Consider the following 14,141-nt stretch of genomic DNA (forward strand, 5'->3'; position numbering starts at 1 on the left):
TGACATAGAAAATGAGTTGCAGATGTAACCTTTTCAAGCATCAATAACAACTTAAGACATTTGAAACTAAATCTTAACTCAGAAGTGACTACATCACACAGGGCAGTTTCTGAGACAAGGGCTAACAGATCAGATGCAGAACTGTAACGGATCCCAGCAATGGTGCCCCCCTCCAGCTCTCCCACTTAGCAAACAACAATTAAATTCTGGCAATGGCCAAAGCTGCTTCTCTTTCTGGGACCGTTTTTCCTAATTCCCAAGCTGTTCCTCAACCCAGTAGGCACTCTTGCGTGGGGAAAGAGGCTTCCAGAGCAGGCCCAACAGCCAAGTCTCACAACGCGCTGAAGTTAGGAGGGCCAGAGTGCTTTCCCTGAGGTCCAGCACTTAACACTTTCCCGTTCACCCACTGCCACTGCAGCCAGTCTACAGCCCAGACTCAGGCTACGCAGGCATGGCTTCTCAGGCAGAGGAGGAGGCCCAGCGGCGCACACGGCAGAGGCAGCCGCTGAGCTCCAGTGCGTGCGGCTGTGCCGGCACTGCCGATGCCACCCGGCCCAGCTCCGAGTCCAGCAGAACCGCCGCTGCTCTGGGTCTCCTGACACTGCCAGAGAGCCAGCACCACACTGAAACTTCTGCAATGAATATCACCACTGTATTCTCAGAGGCACATGCTTCAGGAATTTAACTACTTTAATACAATGGGCTCAAATTGCCAAAGAATGTTTGTGCATCAGTGTGAAATCAGAAATTCGGGGAGGGGGTGCTTTATCTGTCAAAGGCCACCATCAGGGGGCTGACAGAGCAGACAGTGGGAAGCTGGATTGCATTTGATACGCATCAGCCCATCAAACACAAACGGCCTTTAAGGTGCTGAGAGGCCGAGCGAGCCCCAGTACGGGCCGTAACAGCCCCGCTGAGCTCCAACCCCGTGAGCTGAGCCGGGCCCACCTGGGACTCCAGCCTGATCTGGCACCATAAATCACACACAAAGGGATACTTCTTAACAGCTCAGATTAAGATAAAATGCCTTCATTGTCAGAGCAGCAGCTACCTGTGCAGTCCCCTGGCCCTGTGTTACGCCCATGCTCCCAGGCCGTGGGGATGCCCTGCCTGGACCTGTGCCAGCCACTGGCCAGAACTGGGCCAGCCACTGTCAGATGACAACTGCCAACAACAGCCTGCTCAAGATGGAGAGCAACAACACCCCAGCCCATGCCAGCATCCCCACACGTTGCTGGCCCATGAGGGAGGCCAACCCGACACCAAGGCTGTGCCAGGATGAGCAGCTCTCAGCTGGGTGCCACAGAGCCGTCCCGGCACGGGCAGCGTTCCCCACCAGCCCACAGCATCCCAGGGCTGAGCGGCACTGAGCACCCTCCTGCTCCCCGAGACTATCTCTCTGCAGTCCTGCAGGGCTACCAGTGCCTGAACAGAGATGAACTGAAGTTATTCCAGTGCAAAACCCCCACAACCGCTTGCCTTCAGATTGATTCCCAGCCGTCTTCCCTGAAAAGAGCCTTTCTGCAGCCCCCCGCTGCCGAGCACAGCCCTGGCACCTGGGCCTGGCCTCCGGCACAGGCTGCCCTGGGCTTTCCCAGGGGGCTCCACAGCCCTCTGCAGAGCACAAACACAGCTGAGGGGAATAAATAACATAGCCCCAACATGTGAAAAATGGGCTTTTCTTACAAAGCAGAGTCTCAAATAATAAGTGAAGGGGGGAAACATGCCAGAGTGACCCCTCCTAACCACCTCCAGCACAGCAAAACGTCACTCAGCCACGCAGGGTGCACGGCACATAATACCCGCTCTGCTGTCGCCCCCGCCCCGGCACCGAGACCCCACACACCAGGGAATGCAGGGGAACAGATGGATTTTCCATGGGAAGGAGCTGCGACTGCTCCTTCCAGTCAAACACGTCAGCCCCGCAGAGCCATGTGTGCAAAACATTAAACCTGCTGTCTGCCGGGACAGCAGCACCAGGACAGGGCTGTGGAGGATGCTCAGAAGGAAATGCCTCAGCCTGGCACGAGGTGGCCAGGCAGCAACTCACAGGCAACCACAGCTGGAATCAGAGCCCACCATTGGTATATACCCAAACAAACAGGCTTTTTCCTCTTCCAGGTGCTTTTTGTCAATGAGTTGGAGCCATGGTAAAATACTAAATTGCACTGAAGCAGCAGTAATCTCTCAGCATAACAAGCTGCCCCCTCACTAGGGCTTGTGAGCAAGAGCCTTGATAAAGGGTATCAAACTTACATGGCAAACACGATTAGAGTGTTATCCACACGTGGCACAAGCCAGTGGCGTTATGTGAGGCCGAAACCCGTGCAGAGCGTTGTGCTAGACAGAGGGAGACCTCAGAGCTGAGGGTATCAGCTGTTAAGTAGGGAAACTGGCAATTCCCAATCTCACTACATCAGTAATAAGGAACCTTGAGGGTCCGTGAATTGAGATTGTTTGATTTCATTACAAGGATCAGGGCTGCATGACTCGTGCAACAGCAGCCTGGGACAGGCAGAGCATGGGGTGGCAACAGCAACCTGAGACCAACTCATGATATTTCTGTTTCATCTCTTTGGGTTGATAACCTGAGCTGCTTGGCAGATCAAGACAATGGAGCACAAGCCACAGAATCCAGACCATTTAAAGATGTAAATGTGCTAATAAACAACCCAAGAGACCTTCCCAGCACGGGAAGAAGGCAGTTCTCCATGGGTCTCCATGAAAGCAAAATATTTCCTGGGTAGGCTTTCCACTGGGAAACAAAAAGAACAAATAAGGTTTCAAAGCCTGAAACATTGCAAGACGTGCAGCTCGCACTGGGGACGTTGCACGTTTCTGTCCAGCCTGGTGCTGTGCTGCAGAGCACCGTGGGCCTCTCTCGGGCGCCTCCGAGGCACAGAAGGTGCCAAGCAGGGTGCTGCAGGTGTGGGGCTGTCCTCTGTGGGAGGCTGCCAGCCCAGCTCACCTCACGTCCTGCAGAGAGGGCTGAGAAGGGGCACAGCTCTTCTGCACAGATGCATTGTGGAGTTAAATGTGAGGAAGATGGGGAGTTACTCAAGCAAAAAGGTAAACCCAGCAGTGCAGCAACAATGGCCATAAGCTTCCAGAGCACTCCTGGCAGGGAGCAGCAGGAGGGGAGGACCTGAGCACCTCCAGCCGGAGGAGGGTGCCGAGGCACGAGGGGCTGCTCAGGATGGGCACGAGCCCCAGCATGGGCATGGCTCCTTGTCCCACCACAGCTCCCCGTCCACCACAGAACCGCCGTGCCGAGCAGCTCCGGCTTGGCTGGTTCGGCCCTACTGTAGAGGCGCCTGTTTACTTGGGAATCATATGTTTTCTGCCCTGGTCCTCACTGTATTCAGAACAGTTACTTAGCTTCAATAAGCCCCTTGTTAAAGCCTTTTCCCTTCTGTAATCTCATCAAACTAACCAAAAGGAGTTTGTTCTGAAATAGAGTCCCGTTTTGTAGCCTGGCTTCCTATAGGAGCTCTCCCCATGCGCACTCGGCCCCTCGGCCACAAAAGGGGTCTGCTTGTCCTGGCGCACTAACAAAACATGCCGTCTGTTTGGGTTAGCCAGCAGGGGGTTAATGAAAAGCCCGGCCCTGGGGACTCCCACCTTATCTGCAATCATGAATTTATTGAAGAATGTGTTAATGTGCTGGATTTTATTCATCAGGGGTCAGGGCTTTTCAAATTCTTCCTCCCAGCTCCCCCTCTTTCCATCCCTCCCCAGCAAGCTCACAATGCTGTTTAAACAAAGGACTCCCAACACAAAGAGCAAATTTACACAGTAAAGTTTTCTTGCAAGCCCAGAGCAGAGTCTGGAAGAATTCCAGCTTTATAAAAAGAAAAGGGGGTGGGGGGAAGAAAGGGGGAAGGGAGAGAGGGACGTTTTTCAGAGGATAAAAGGAAATGGAGAAAAGTTCCCACCTCCTGAAGCTCAGCTGAATATTCTCCACCAGCCAAACCCGATGCCTTGCAAACTCTTGAGGATGTTTCACCAGGACAGGAGACCACCAAACTTCTCAAAGGAGGCTGAAAATAACATCTTGGCATCAAATTTAGGGTGACATCTCAACAGCTTCGTGGATTAATGAGATCAGTCCCTAAAAGGAGACAGCAAACACTGACCAGTGCCCACAGGGTTTCCCTTATGCCAGTCTTCAGGTGGCAACATGTATCAGGAAATAACAAGGCTCAGCTGTGGCTCATTGGCCTTGTGCTGATTGTGCCCACCTGAGAAGCTGATGGCATCTCAGTTCCCACCTCCCACAGCCTCCCCATCCCAGGGCAGAGTCCTAAGGAGTCTCCCCAGGGAGAGGCAGTGGGATCCCCCCAGCCCTGGCCCCGCCATCGCCTCCAGCACCAGCCCCACTCCAGGGATGGGGAAACAGGCTGGGTGGGTTATTTTCTTTAGCTAAAAGGTTAAGACCCTCCCACTGCTCTGTCAATTTTAGTTGTGCTGGTCAGAGCTCTGGGAATTAGAGGACAGGGAGCAATCCTGCACTAATTAACCAAAGATGACCTAAATGATCTTCTTCATGTCTTGTCACCTTCACTTTCTGCACCATCATTAGTAAGCTCTGGCAATGTCTCAGAACAAAGGAGAGCTCAGAACAGCCATCACCTTTATTTCCACCTCTGCCCAGCAGGCACAGCCTCATGGAGTTCATCTGATAAAGAGACATTTACAAGCAAAATATACGCGATGTTATTGGGTGTAAAGCTAACACTGCTGGGGAGGTACAAGCTCTGGTCACCAAGTGTCAAAGTAACTGCTTCTGGCATGTAGCTTGGACACTCCATAAGTAATGTTAAAAGAACCCATCATCATTCCATTTTCTAACAAGCTTCTCAGTCAAAGGGATGTCACTGACCCAAACTCTGATTCCTGTGTTTGTTTACTTTGGTTTGCAGAGTCCTTCTGCCATACTGTCCCAAAGCCAGCAGTGGTCTGTGTGCAGCTACAGCAGATAACCACCTGGGAAAAGGGACTTTAAAAGGCTCTGGAGTCACACACAGAGCTCACAAGCAGCAACACAGAGCATATTTCTGTCCGTCCTTGTTGTGTGAGGCTCTGACACAGCCTAAGAGGTTCAGAGGGGAGGCTCCACAGGAAAATGGCTTCTAATGGCCAAACCTGTCTGAGTGCTCAGCCACACTCACAGCCACCCTGCTGAAGAGCAACACAGGAGCAGAGCTGCCCAGGCTACCCCATGGCTGCTCCTGCTCCTACCTCTAGTGCACGGGATCCAGCTGTGCTGCCAGGCAGATCTCAGCACATGGGATCCAGCTGTGCTGCTGATGGATCTCTGACTGGTGAACATACAATACATATTTATAGGGCTTTCTCCGTGACTGGAATGCCAAAGCCTTGTGCAGAAAATAACTCAAAGGACATAATTAAATCAGTTAAATGGCTTGGGAAAAAGAGACACGGCTACAGACGGATTTCAACTCTCGGCACAGTCTTGGGGCACAGGGAACAACCATTAGGAGAGCAAGAACTATAAAAGCTCTCTGACCAGCTACTTGCTTTTCTTTAGTTAATAAACTATAATCCCTGCTTAACACTGACACAGACCAGAAATGAGCTTCTGAGCACAGAGCACCAAACACGAAGGCAAGTGTTTGAGGTGAGCATGCTCCGTGCCAGCACCAGAGGTCACAGAAGTTACCAGATGACAAGCAAAGGCAGCACAAAGAATAGGAAATCAAAGCTCAACTGGTTTGTTTCCTACCATTAGGGTGACACACCGCAAACAGGGAGCTCCTAATGGCTTTTCAGAGCCAGGAGCTCAGATAGGAGCATTGCTGGTGCAGGAGGGGCAGCTTGGGCTGCTGGCAGCAGCAAAAGGAGCCTTTGGAAACAAGCAACTCTGACTGTTGAGAAATGGCCATCCTGCACTAGCAGAGCCCTGTGGATACAACCCTTAACAGAGCTCATGGCCAGTGTTACTGGAATAAGTAGGGCAATAAAAAGATACATGCTGCTTCATGCTCTGAGGAGCTGCCTCACAGCACCCGCTCTCCTGCTGCCCAGCCACAGCCACGTAGGAAGGTCTGTCCCTTCCCAACAAGCTCCAGAGACACGGGTGACAAGAGGACAAAGGGAAACGCTTCATCTGAGAGGAGGCACACCAAGGTGAGCACGACAGCCTGCAGAACCCCAGTACAGCATTTGGGCAAAGTGTGTGACTGGAACTGCACCAAATGTCTCAAATACCTAGCAGCTGAAGGGGTCCTAAAAGACTCACCATGCAGGGTCACCACCCCACCAGCTGCTCTAGGGATGGGCTGAGAGGTCGGAAGCCATCAGTGGGAATGAGGAACACCAGCAGCTCCCCACTGCCAAACTGGGAACCATTCTGTGGGGAACAGGGGGCTGTACAAGGAGAGGGGCTCATCCACTCTGCATCTCCACAGCAAAGAAGGAGCTGTATGGCTGCCAGGAACACTGCTTATATTTCTCTCTCAGGATCCAAAAGAAGTCCAAACTGAAAAAAACCACCACTAGTACTGAAAAAGTAATTTCAATGCTTTTGTGCTGAAAGTTGGGGGAAACATGCACACTACTTACAGAGGAAGGAGCAGGAAGCTGCAGAAAGAGATTCACTTCTCAGAAGTAAGTTATTTAGAGTTACAAAGTACCTAACATACAGTCACCAGATTTAATGAGAAAGAACGTTGCAAAAAATAGCTTTTTATAGCCAAAATTAAGAGATTTCTGTCTGCTACCTCTATGCCCAGCCAACATAACGAGAGGTGAGCTCACATCTGTAAGGCAGGTTACGCTTCTCTTCCGTTGTTTTGGCCCTTCCAGGCTGGTTTGGAGGGTGAGGAATGGCTTCTCCCTCACCTTGAAACAGCTCTCAAACAGGTTCATTCTCCCGCATATGCCTTCAGTATTACACAAACACAGAAGGGGTCGGAGGGAATGCGGCGTCCTGGGACTGTGTCCTGTGTGGGCTCTGCTAAAAAGATGCTTCTGATTGCTCTGGTTCGTCCCAGCCTTCGCAGCTCTGCGTCGTCACTGCTGGAAGGCGCTGAGGGGCCGGAGCTGCTGTGGGGCTGCTCCACTGGCGCCTGGGGACCAGCTCCAGACTGTCCCAGCATCTCACACCTTCCTGCAGGCACGGGCTCTGTGGGACAGCCCTGGCAGCCAGGGGACGCCGGGCTTGGTCAGGATTTCCCCAGATCAGGGGCAACATTTGTACTGACCGTGCTGAGGCTCAGCAGGTACCTGTGTGCCAGCCACATCCTTTCACTTCTTCAGCTCTTAGGGGAAAAAGGACTTGCTACAAAAATTAAGAAACATGGTCTGAAATATACAATAGCCACCATTAACATCATATTTATTGTTATTTAGTTGCTCAGTAAAACATATACAGATATGTACAATATGCATGAATACAGAAGACTGCACTTTACATATTTAAAAAAAAGAAAGAAAAATAACACTCAGTTTCATGAGCTATTGTCACAGTCTTCCAACCAAGCATTTAAGAAGTGAATTTAACAAGAATAAAAAAAAAACCAAAGAAAAAGAAAGAAGATTACAGGATTGCCTAACACACAGCAGAGTCAAGTTCTCATATTTTACATGTGCAATAACGTTTCTCAGGAGTTTGCGATGCAGTACGGATTACCAGTGTTTGCAGGGGCTGCTTCTTTTCCATGAACCAAATTCGGTACAAAGAAATAACATCCTTTTGCTTAAGGCTGTTTTAAAGCTGTAATATTCTTGGGTAGTGAATAGTGATAAAGTTATAACTGCCGGAAATCACAGCCTGCAGTTTCATCAGTCAGAATCTATGAGCGGATGGACTCAAACCAACAATTTTAATAGAGAATTTCTAAGACAAAATTAGACTATTTCCTCCATTAGCCTTAAGCAATAAAGGAGAAACAATTCTATAAAAATGGGTTATGCTCTCACACACCATCCATTGAACAGCTGGGAATCTAGTAGCTGAGAAAAACCTTACACTGCAGCTTAATAAAAACAATCCAGATTTACCAGTCTTGATCCTGTCTGTGTTGCCCCCTGCCCCAGCAGGCGCCGTGTGCCCTGCGCCCAGCCCAGCCCTCCCTCCCCACCCACAGCCTGGACGTTCTGCCTCACTGGTGCTGCCCCAGCGAGCCCTGGGCTGGGAGGGCCATCAGCTTCCCCAAGGGCCACACTGATAGCAGGAAAAAGGGACGTGGAGAAAATTTGCAGGAGTGTTTAATAAATAAGGCCTAATCCGTTGGCTTTTTGGCAAAGAGATATTTCATCACTCCTTCCAACTCAGGTTCAAGAGAGATTTTGCTCAGTTTGCTACTGCATTTTAACTTGAAGAATAAGTACAGCAATTCTTTTAGCAAACACCAAAGGAGCCCACGAGCTGGGCCAGGGGCAGCCAGGACCCCGCACAGGGACCCCAACCCGGCCGGGCAGGGAGAGGCCTCCAAAGCAAACGCAGAGACGTGCCGCAGCTGCAGCTCACATGCAGAGCAGAGATTGTGCATGGCCTCATGGCACATTGACTACAGGCCTTTGACTTCTGGGTACCACCTCTGCCCTGCCTGAAGCTCTGTAGGACAACCAGGTGCAAGTTCACCTTATTCTGTTTACCCAGTCCTTGAGGAACTCGGAGCTCATAAAACATCCCCCTCTGATGCAGCAGCCCATCCTCTGAGGGAAGCAGAATCCCCCAGCTGTGTGGCTCAGCAAGAAAGGCTGTGAGCAGAGGTCAGACCTCAGGCACAGCTCAGCTCTGCCACCAACGTGCCTCTGACCCAGCTCAGGCTGACACTGCCCATGCCTCAGTTTCCCTCTCCACACAGAGTGTAACTTACCTCTTGCACAACAGGCTTTTACCTACAGCTCTCAGAGATGCTTCATTTGGAAGTACTATTCTTCAGAAAATAAAATCATTTAAATTCTTACCATATAGGGCTGTGCTGATATTTTATACATGTTAAAAGGAAACATCAGTGCACTCACTGTGAAATTAATGGAGAAAATTAGTCCAATTAAATTACTGCAGGCACCGCAAGCTTTGCAGTAAAGCTCTGGCCTTCTGCTGTCAGTACCAAATACACCAGGTAACGAGCATGAAGTGATGCCTGTCCTGGCTGATCACATGTACCATTTCTGTTTTGATCTTTGGCAAAAAGCAAAGAGAGCAAGCAGAGAAGCAGAGCTGGGTCCTGGCACTGCTGCCCCGAGCAGAGCTCACACCGTCCCCTTCACCCAGCTGACCATTAGGCATGATCGAATGGAGGGGTCAGGAAAAGGGCTGCACACAAGACCAGATTATTCAGCACAACTGCCTGGACAGCAAGGCCCAGAAGACAGTCAGCCACTGCTTGTACCTCCTTACTGCCTAAAACTCCCATGGCTCCCATCACATCTGCCTCATGAACCCATAGCAGCTCAAGACATAGTCCCTGGCTTCCCTACAGCCCATCCTCCTCACTTCACAGGATTACAACTGCTAGGGTTCCATTGGCTTTTAAGGAATCCCTTCCACTTTGTACTTCTGTGAGCAAGTGAAAAAGAAAGTCCCAAGTGGTTGAGAACAACAGCTCCAGGAAAGAAGCACAAGCTGCAGAGAGCAAACCAAAAGAAAGGGTGGGCGATACCAGTCACCACATTTCCACTTCAAGGACGATTTCTCTTTAAAAGAGATCTGAAAAGTTTGATGCAGCATTCACGGAAAAGTCTCTTCCTGGTAGCACAGGGTGTGCATCCCTGACCTCAGGAAGCCTGAAAAACCTGTTCTCTTGAATGCTGCAGGAAAACTAAAAACAAAGAAGCAAGCCATCAGGGCTGCACTGCCTACAGGAATGCCACCAGACCATGAACTCTTCTTAAATTTTCAGCTAAAAGTGCTGAAACGTGGTATCGTGTGTCTGGGCACGTGTTTCGCTGGGGTTACTCCAAAACCCACCCAGCAGGAAGGGGCAGGAGCTGCCGGGACAGGGTGGGAGCTGTGGCCTGAACCTGCCTGGCAGGCAGCAGCCCTCAGCCTGGCTGCCCCCAAGCACTTTGCCAGACAGGATTTAAAGCTAAACACATATTTGGGTGATCCGGGACTTAAGAAATCACAGGCAACGAGGCATCTTCCAGAGGGGAGCTGACAATTATTACGTTCCCTGGAGATGGTGATATTTTATTGCATAGGAGAGAGCTCCGAGCTTTTGGTAGCACACACCTACAGAAGGTACAAAACAGCCCAGACCTGTGCTCCAAACCCAGCAGCTGTGAGGCAGCTCCACAGCCAACTGCTCCAGGATGGGCAAAAATCCTCATCCTTGTGGCAGCTCCAGCTGACAAGTAAGAAAATATTGAAAAAGTACTGAAAATCAAGGTTCAAAACTATCCAAATGTATCCAAAGTCACTGACCAGAGCCATAAGAGGAAATCAATCCAAGAGCACATCCAACTAACACTTGCAGACACTGAGAGTCTCTGAAGCCACACATGACTGAGAGTGAGGATTTCAGACCACCCCACGCCGCTGGCATTTTAGGCAGAATTTCCTCTCCATTGGTGTCATCTGAGAACATTACTTCAAAATAATTAAAGGCCCAGCACAATCACTGCAGACAGAATCCAAAGCAGGCTGCAAATTCCATCCCGTGAGGAGGGACACATTTGGTGAATTCTTGACAGAAGTAACACATAACCCTCGAGAGGCCGACCTTGACTTCACAGCAAAGCCTCAGTCTCCAGTGATGCTGCTGAGCTTCGGGGAGCAGAGGAAGGCGAGTTGTCCTGTGTGGGAGGGACAGCTCACTCTCCTGTGCTCAGAGGACACGCACAGAACAGACAGTGTTACGCAAACCCACACGTGTCAGATCATCGGGCTACTCGCAGCTTTATCTGGTTTGCTTCCAACTTTCTTCTCGAGTTAGTATTATCTATCATGAGCAGGAAAGTATGGCTTTCCTTTTATTGTGTGCATCCAGTGACACTGTTCTTCAATGCATGGCAAAAACGGGGCCTCAAATGAGCTCGGGGGGGTTAAAGTGGGCTCTACCTGTCCTGGCAGAGTAGGAAACAGTGATGGTGTGCACGCAGCCTCCCCCTTCCCAGGCTGGGGCCGCCCCAACCGCTGCCCCTGCACAGGGACGGCCGTGGCAGGAGCCCTGTGCCCCGCCGACACTGCGCCCATCCACGGCACCTTCCTTCAGATACCGATGGACAGAAATGGCGAGGGTGCGTCAGTGCTGCCTGGCAGGGCCTCGGGGTCACGGCCACGGCCAGCGACGGGCCCGGCCCCACACGCTGCACCTCGGCTTGTGCGGGGCCTCGGGGCGACCCTTCCTCCAGCACTGATGAAGTGGGAACCATGGAAGCATCACCAGAACCGGGCAGCTGCGGCCGCGCCGGGGCACCCCCGCTCCTCCTGGCAGGCAGAGGGAGAATGGATGTTAGACTCAGGCTGAACGTTACTAATAACAGAGCACCATCTTCTCAGGAAAGGGCAGGCTTGTTGCCTGAACATTCTAGAAAGCATCAGCTGTTTGGTTTGCACGTGATTGGCAAAGGCTGGGTGTCAGTATCATACAATATAATGATGACCATTCCACTTTAACCGGCATTTATTCCTGAACTGCTGCTCTTCAGGATCACCACTGTAATAAGCACTGAACAAAGCAAAACAAAAAAGGAAAAACAAAGCAAATGAGGAAGAAAAGGAGGAGGAGGATCTTTGTCTTATTATGACATACGTGACTTGGACATACGCTGAGATGAAAAAGGAAAAGGCCTCATCTAAAAATGTATGCCAAGGTTACAGAGTAATGGGAAAAAGTGGCCTAGCAGGAAAATCTTAAGCAAAAGTGTGCTAACTGCAGAAGGGTTAACACTGGTAACATACTGTGGCAGGAGATTAAAAAAAAGTTGAGGTTTACTTTAAATTAACCCTTTCCAGTCCATATGCCACTAAGCAGGTACCAACCTAGAAAAATAGTCCACCTAGCAGTAGCGGCCCTTTGAAATTAAAAACAGGAAAAAAAATAATTTCTTTTGTTCAAGTCAGGGCGGCCACAAAGGTCCCAAATCTGTTGGAGATGTCCGAGTGCAGGGACCTCCACGTCGGCACCGCAGTCCGGCCCTTCGCCTCGCCCACCTCGTCCGTGCAGTGGACCGAGAGGCACTGCAGGTGGCTGCCAGTCTGCGCCGCCGCCGAGGGCTTGCTCGGGGGAAGGTCGTGGGCTGAAAGAGGTCAGAGAGAGCGTTAGGAGACCCGTGCGCCACGAGCCGCCCCGTGCCCCGCCACCCCATCCCTCACGCAAACGGCCCGCGCTGCACCTCAGCCAGCCCTCTGCTCCCCACAGGGAGCCTCTCGGGCTGATCCTTCACACGGCCAAAACAACACCACAACTCTCTCTCACGTACACGTGTCTTAAAGTAACACAGGGGACGGTCACACCGTGTGAGTGCCGGGGACTGGAACGGTCACGTCAACCACTGTGTGTCCTGCAGCACAACTGAGGGTTTTCAGCCTCAGGCACCCTCTGCTATTTGACATCGATACTCAAACTTCCCCAAGCAGGAAACCAGCCGTAAGCCCTCCAGGTCGTCCAGGTCATTCCCATTATCAGCCTCTTACAGGCACAGCCTCCCAGTTCACCTCTTTTAATGGAGCACCGTGATAGAATTTTTCTCACAGGCTCTTCATTTTAGGACTTTTAATCATCTTTAGCCATCATTACTTTCTGTTAACAACAGAAATTGAAGAGTTTAACTGAAACATCCTCAATAATGTCCTGGGCCTTCTTCCTCTGGATTTTACAGTTAATATGAAGTGCAGCTAAAGTGTTCCTTCCAGAGTACACTAGCACATAGTCATGACTCATTCCCACTGTCACCCCATTATTTTCTCTCCATTCTTAACACATTCAAGTAATCTTCTCGATTGCAAATATATTTTTCTCATCTTCAAAATTTGCCTCTGTGCACGTGCCCTCTCCCTGCCCAGCACAGCCACGGACATCTTTCTTTCATCACCTTCCTCCTCTTTGAAATCAATCACTTCTTTAGTTCTTCTCCATCACTCTCAATCAAATCATCAAACAAAGCACAAACACTCCCCTCGCGCCCCAAACTTCAGCCCTTGTCTCATAACCTCACACAGCTCATCAGCCCCTTCACCGGATCCTTCTCAGACACACTCAGCTCCCCTGCCCTGGAAGAAGGGCTTTTTGTGGGATAAAAACAGTGAGTCAATGGTGCAAGGCAAGACAAAAAAGCCACGACCACCTTGACAGGCAGAGCCTGCACTTGCTCACATCCACCATTTCATGGATATTCCCCCAGAGCACAGGAGGTGGGAGCAGACCCGCTGCAGCACGAGCAAACGTGAGGACCGTCATGTCTGATACAGCCTGAGAGCTCCCATCATGCAGGGTTGTGGGTGATGCTGGAGCGTGCCAAATACGCCAGAAAATGGCTGTGAGTGTTTAACCTCCTTAAGACCTTTCTTCACATCGCCCTTCTCACGTTCCACAAAGCTGAGCAGTGTGGATTTACCACGATGCATGGAGCAAGTTGTATTTGCTTCACTTAACCAGCCACTACACCAGATACAACACAGGAGCTGAGCAGCTTGTTACACCATCAGAGAGATACTAAAAAATAACCTTAAACTAGTCTGGAACTTCAACTGCAAAATGCTTTTCATGCCTGACTGTAGGAGGTCAGATATACTTGTTTTCAAAACGGGATCATAATAGCACGGAGAAACCAGCTGGGAGCTGGGGACACAGCACTGTAGATGAGGGGAAGGGAAGGTGTCTGCAGAGCAGCGTCGCTGCCCTCAGCCATGCACTGCCTCAGTGCAGCCCTGTGCAAAGCCACAAGGCTCTGCTGCACCCCTCAGCCCAGCACAGCCCTGCTCTAGGTCTGTGCTGCTGTGGAAGATCCACTCCCTGCTCAACAGAGAGCCCAACATCAGCAAGTCAGGGATGCTCTCCTCTCCACTCCCAAGTGGGTACCAGCACCCTGGGGCTGGTGATGGGTTTTCAGAGTCAGCTGTGCTAAAGGAGCAGAGCTGAAGCACGGAGCAGAGTTTGCCACCTTATACCCAGACGCAGTTTCAGCGGCAGGGATGGCATTAGCACAGCCTGCCTCTGCTCTAG

General features: G+C 50.9%; 1 protein-coding gene across 8 annotated transcripts in view; it reads right to left on the reverse strand.

The window, feature by feature from the left end:
- The window catches only part of MN1 (MN1 proto-oncogene, transcriptional regulator), a 192,690-nt gene that overhangs the window by 147,235 nt on the left and 31,314 nt on the right, over positions 1 to 14,141 (reverse strand). The window contains exon 2 of one of the 8 annotated variants that reach the window (XM_062010014.1): positions 4,040 to 4,111. The exons of 6 other annotated variants lie outside the window; for them this stretch is intronic. In XM_062010014.1, coding sequence (XP_061865998.1) covers positions 4,080 to 4,111 — 32 coding nt within the window. In that variant the 3' untranslated portion in view covers positions 4,040 to 4,079. Of the gene's footprint in view, positions 1 to 4,039; positions 4,112 to 8,077; positions 12,217 to 14,141 lie in introns of those variants that run through there. One more of the 8 variants, XM_062010013.1, reaches the window with a different exon arrangement.

Source organism: Colius striatus, chromosome 17 (genome assembly GCF_028858725.1).
Source record: "Colius striatus isolate bColStr4 chromosome 17, bColStr4.1.hap1, whole genome shotgun sequence".
In the NCBI taxonomy this organism is placed as follows: Eukaryota; Metazoa; Chordata; class Aves; order Coliiformes; family Coliidae; genus Colius; species Colius striatus.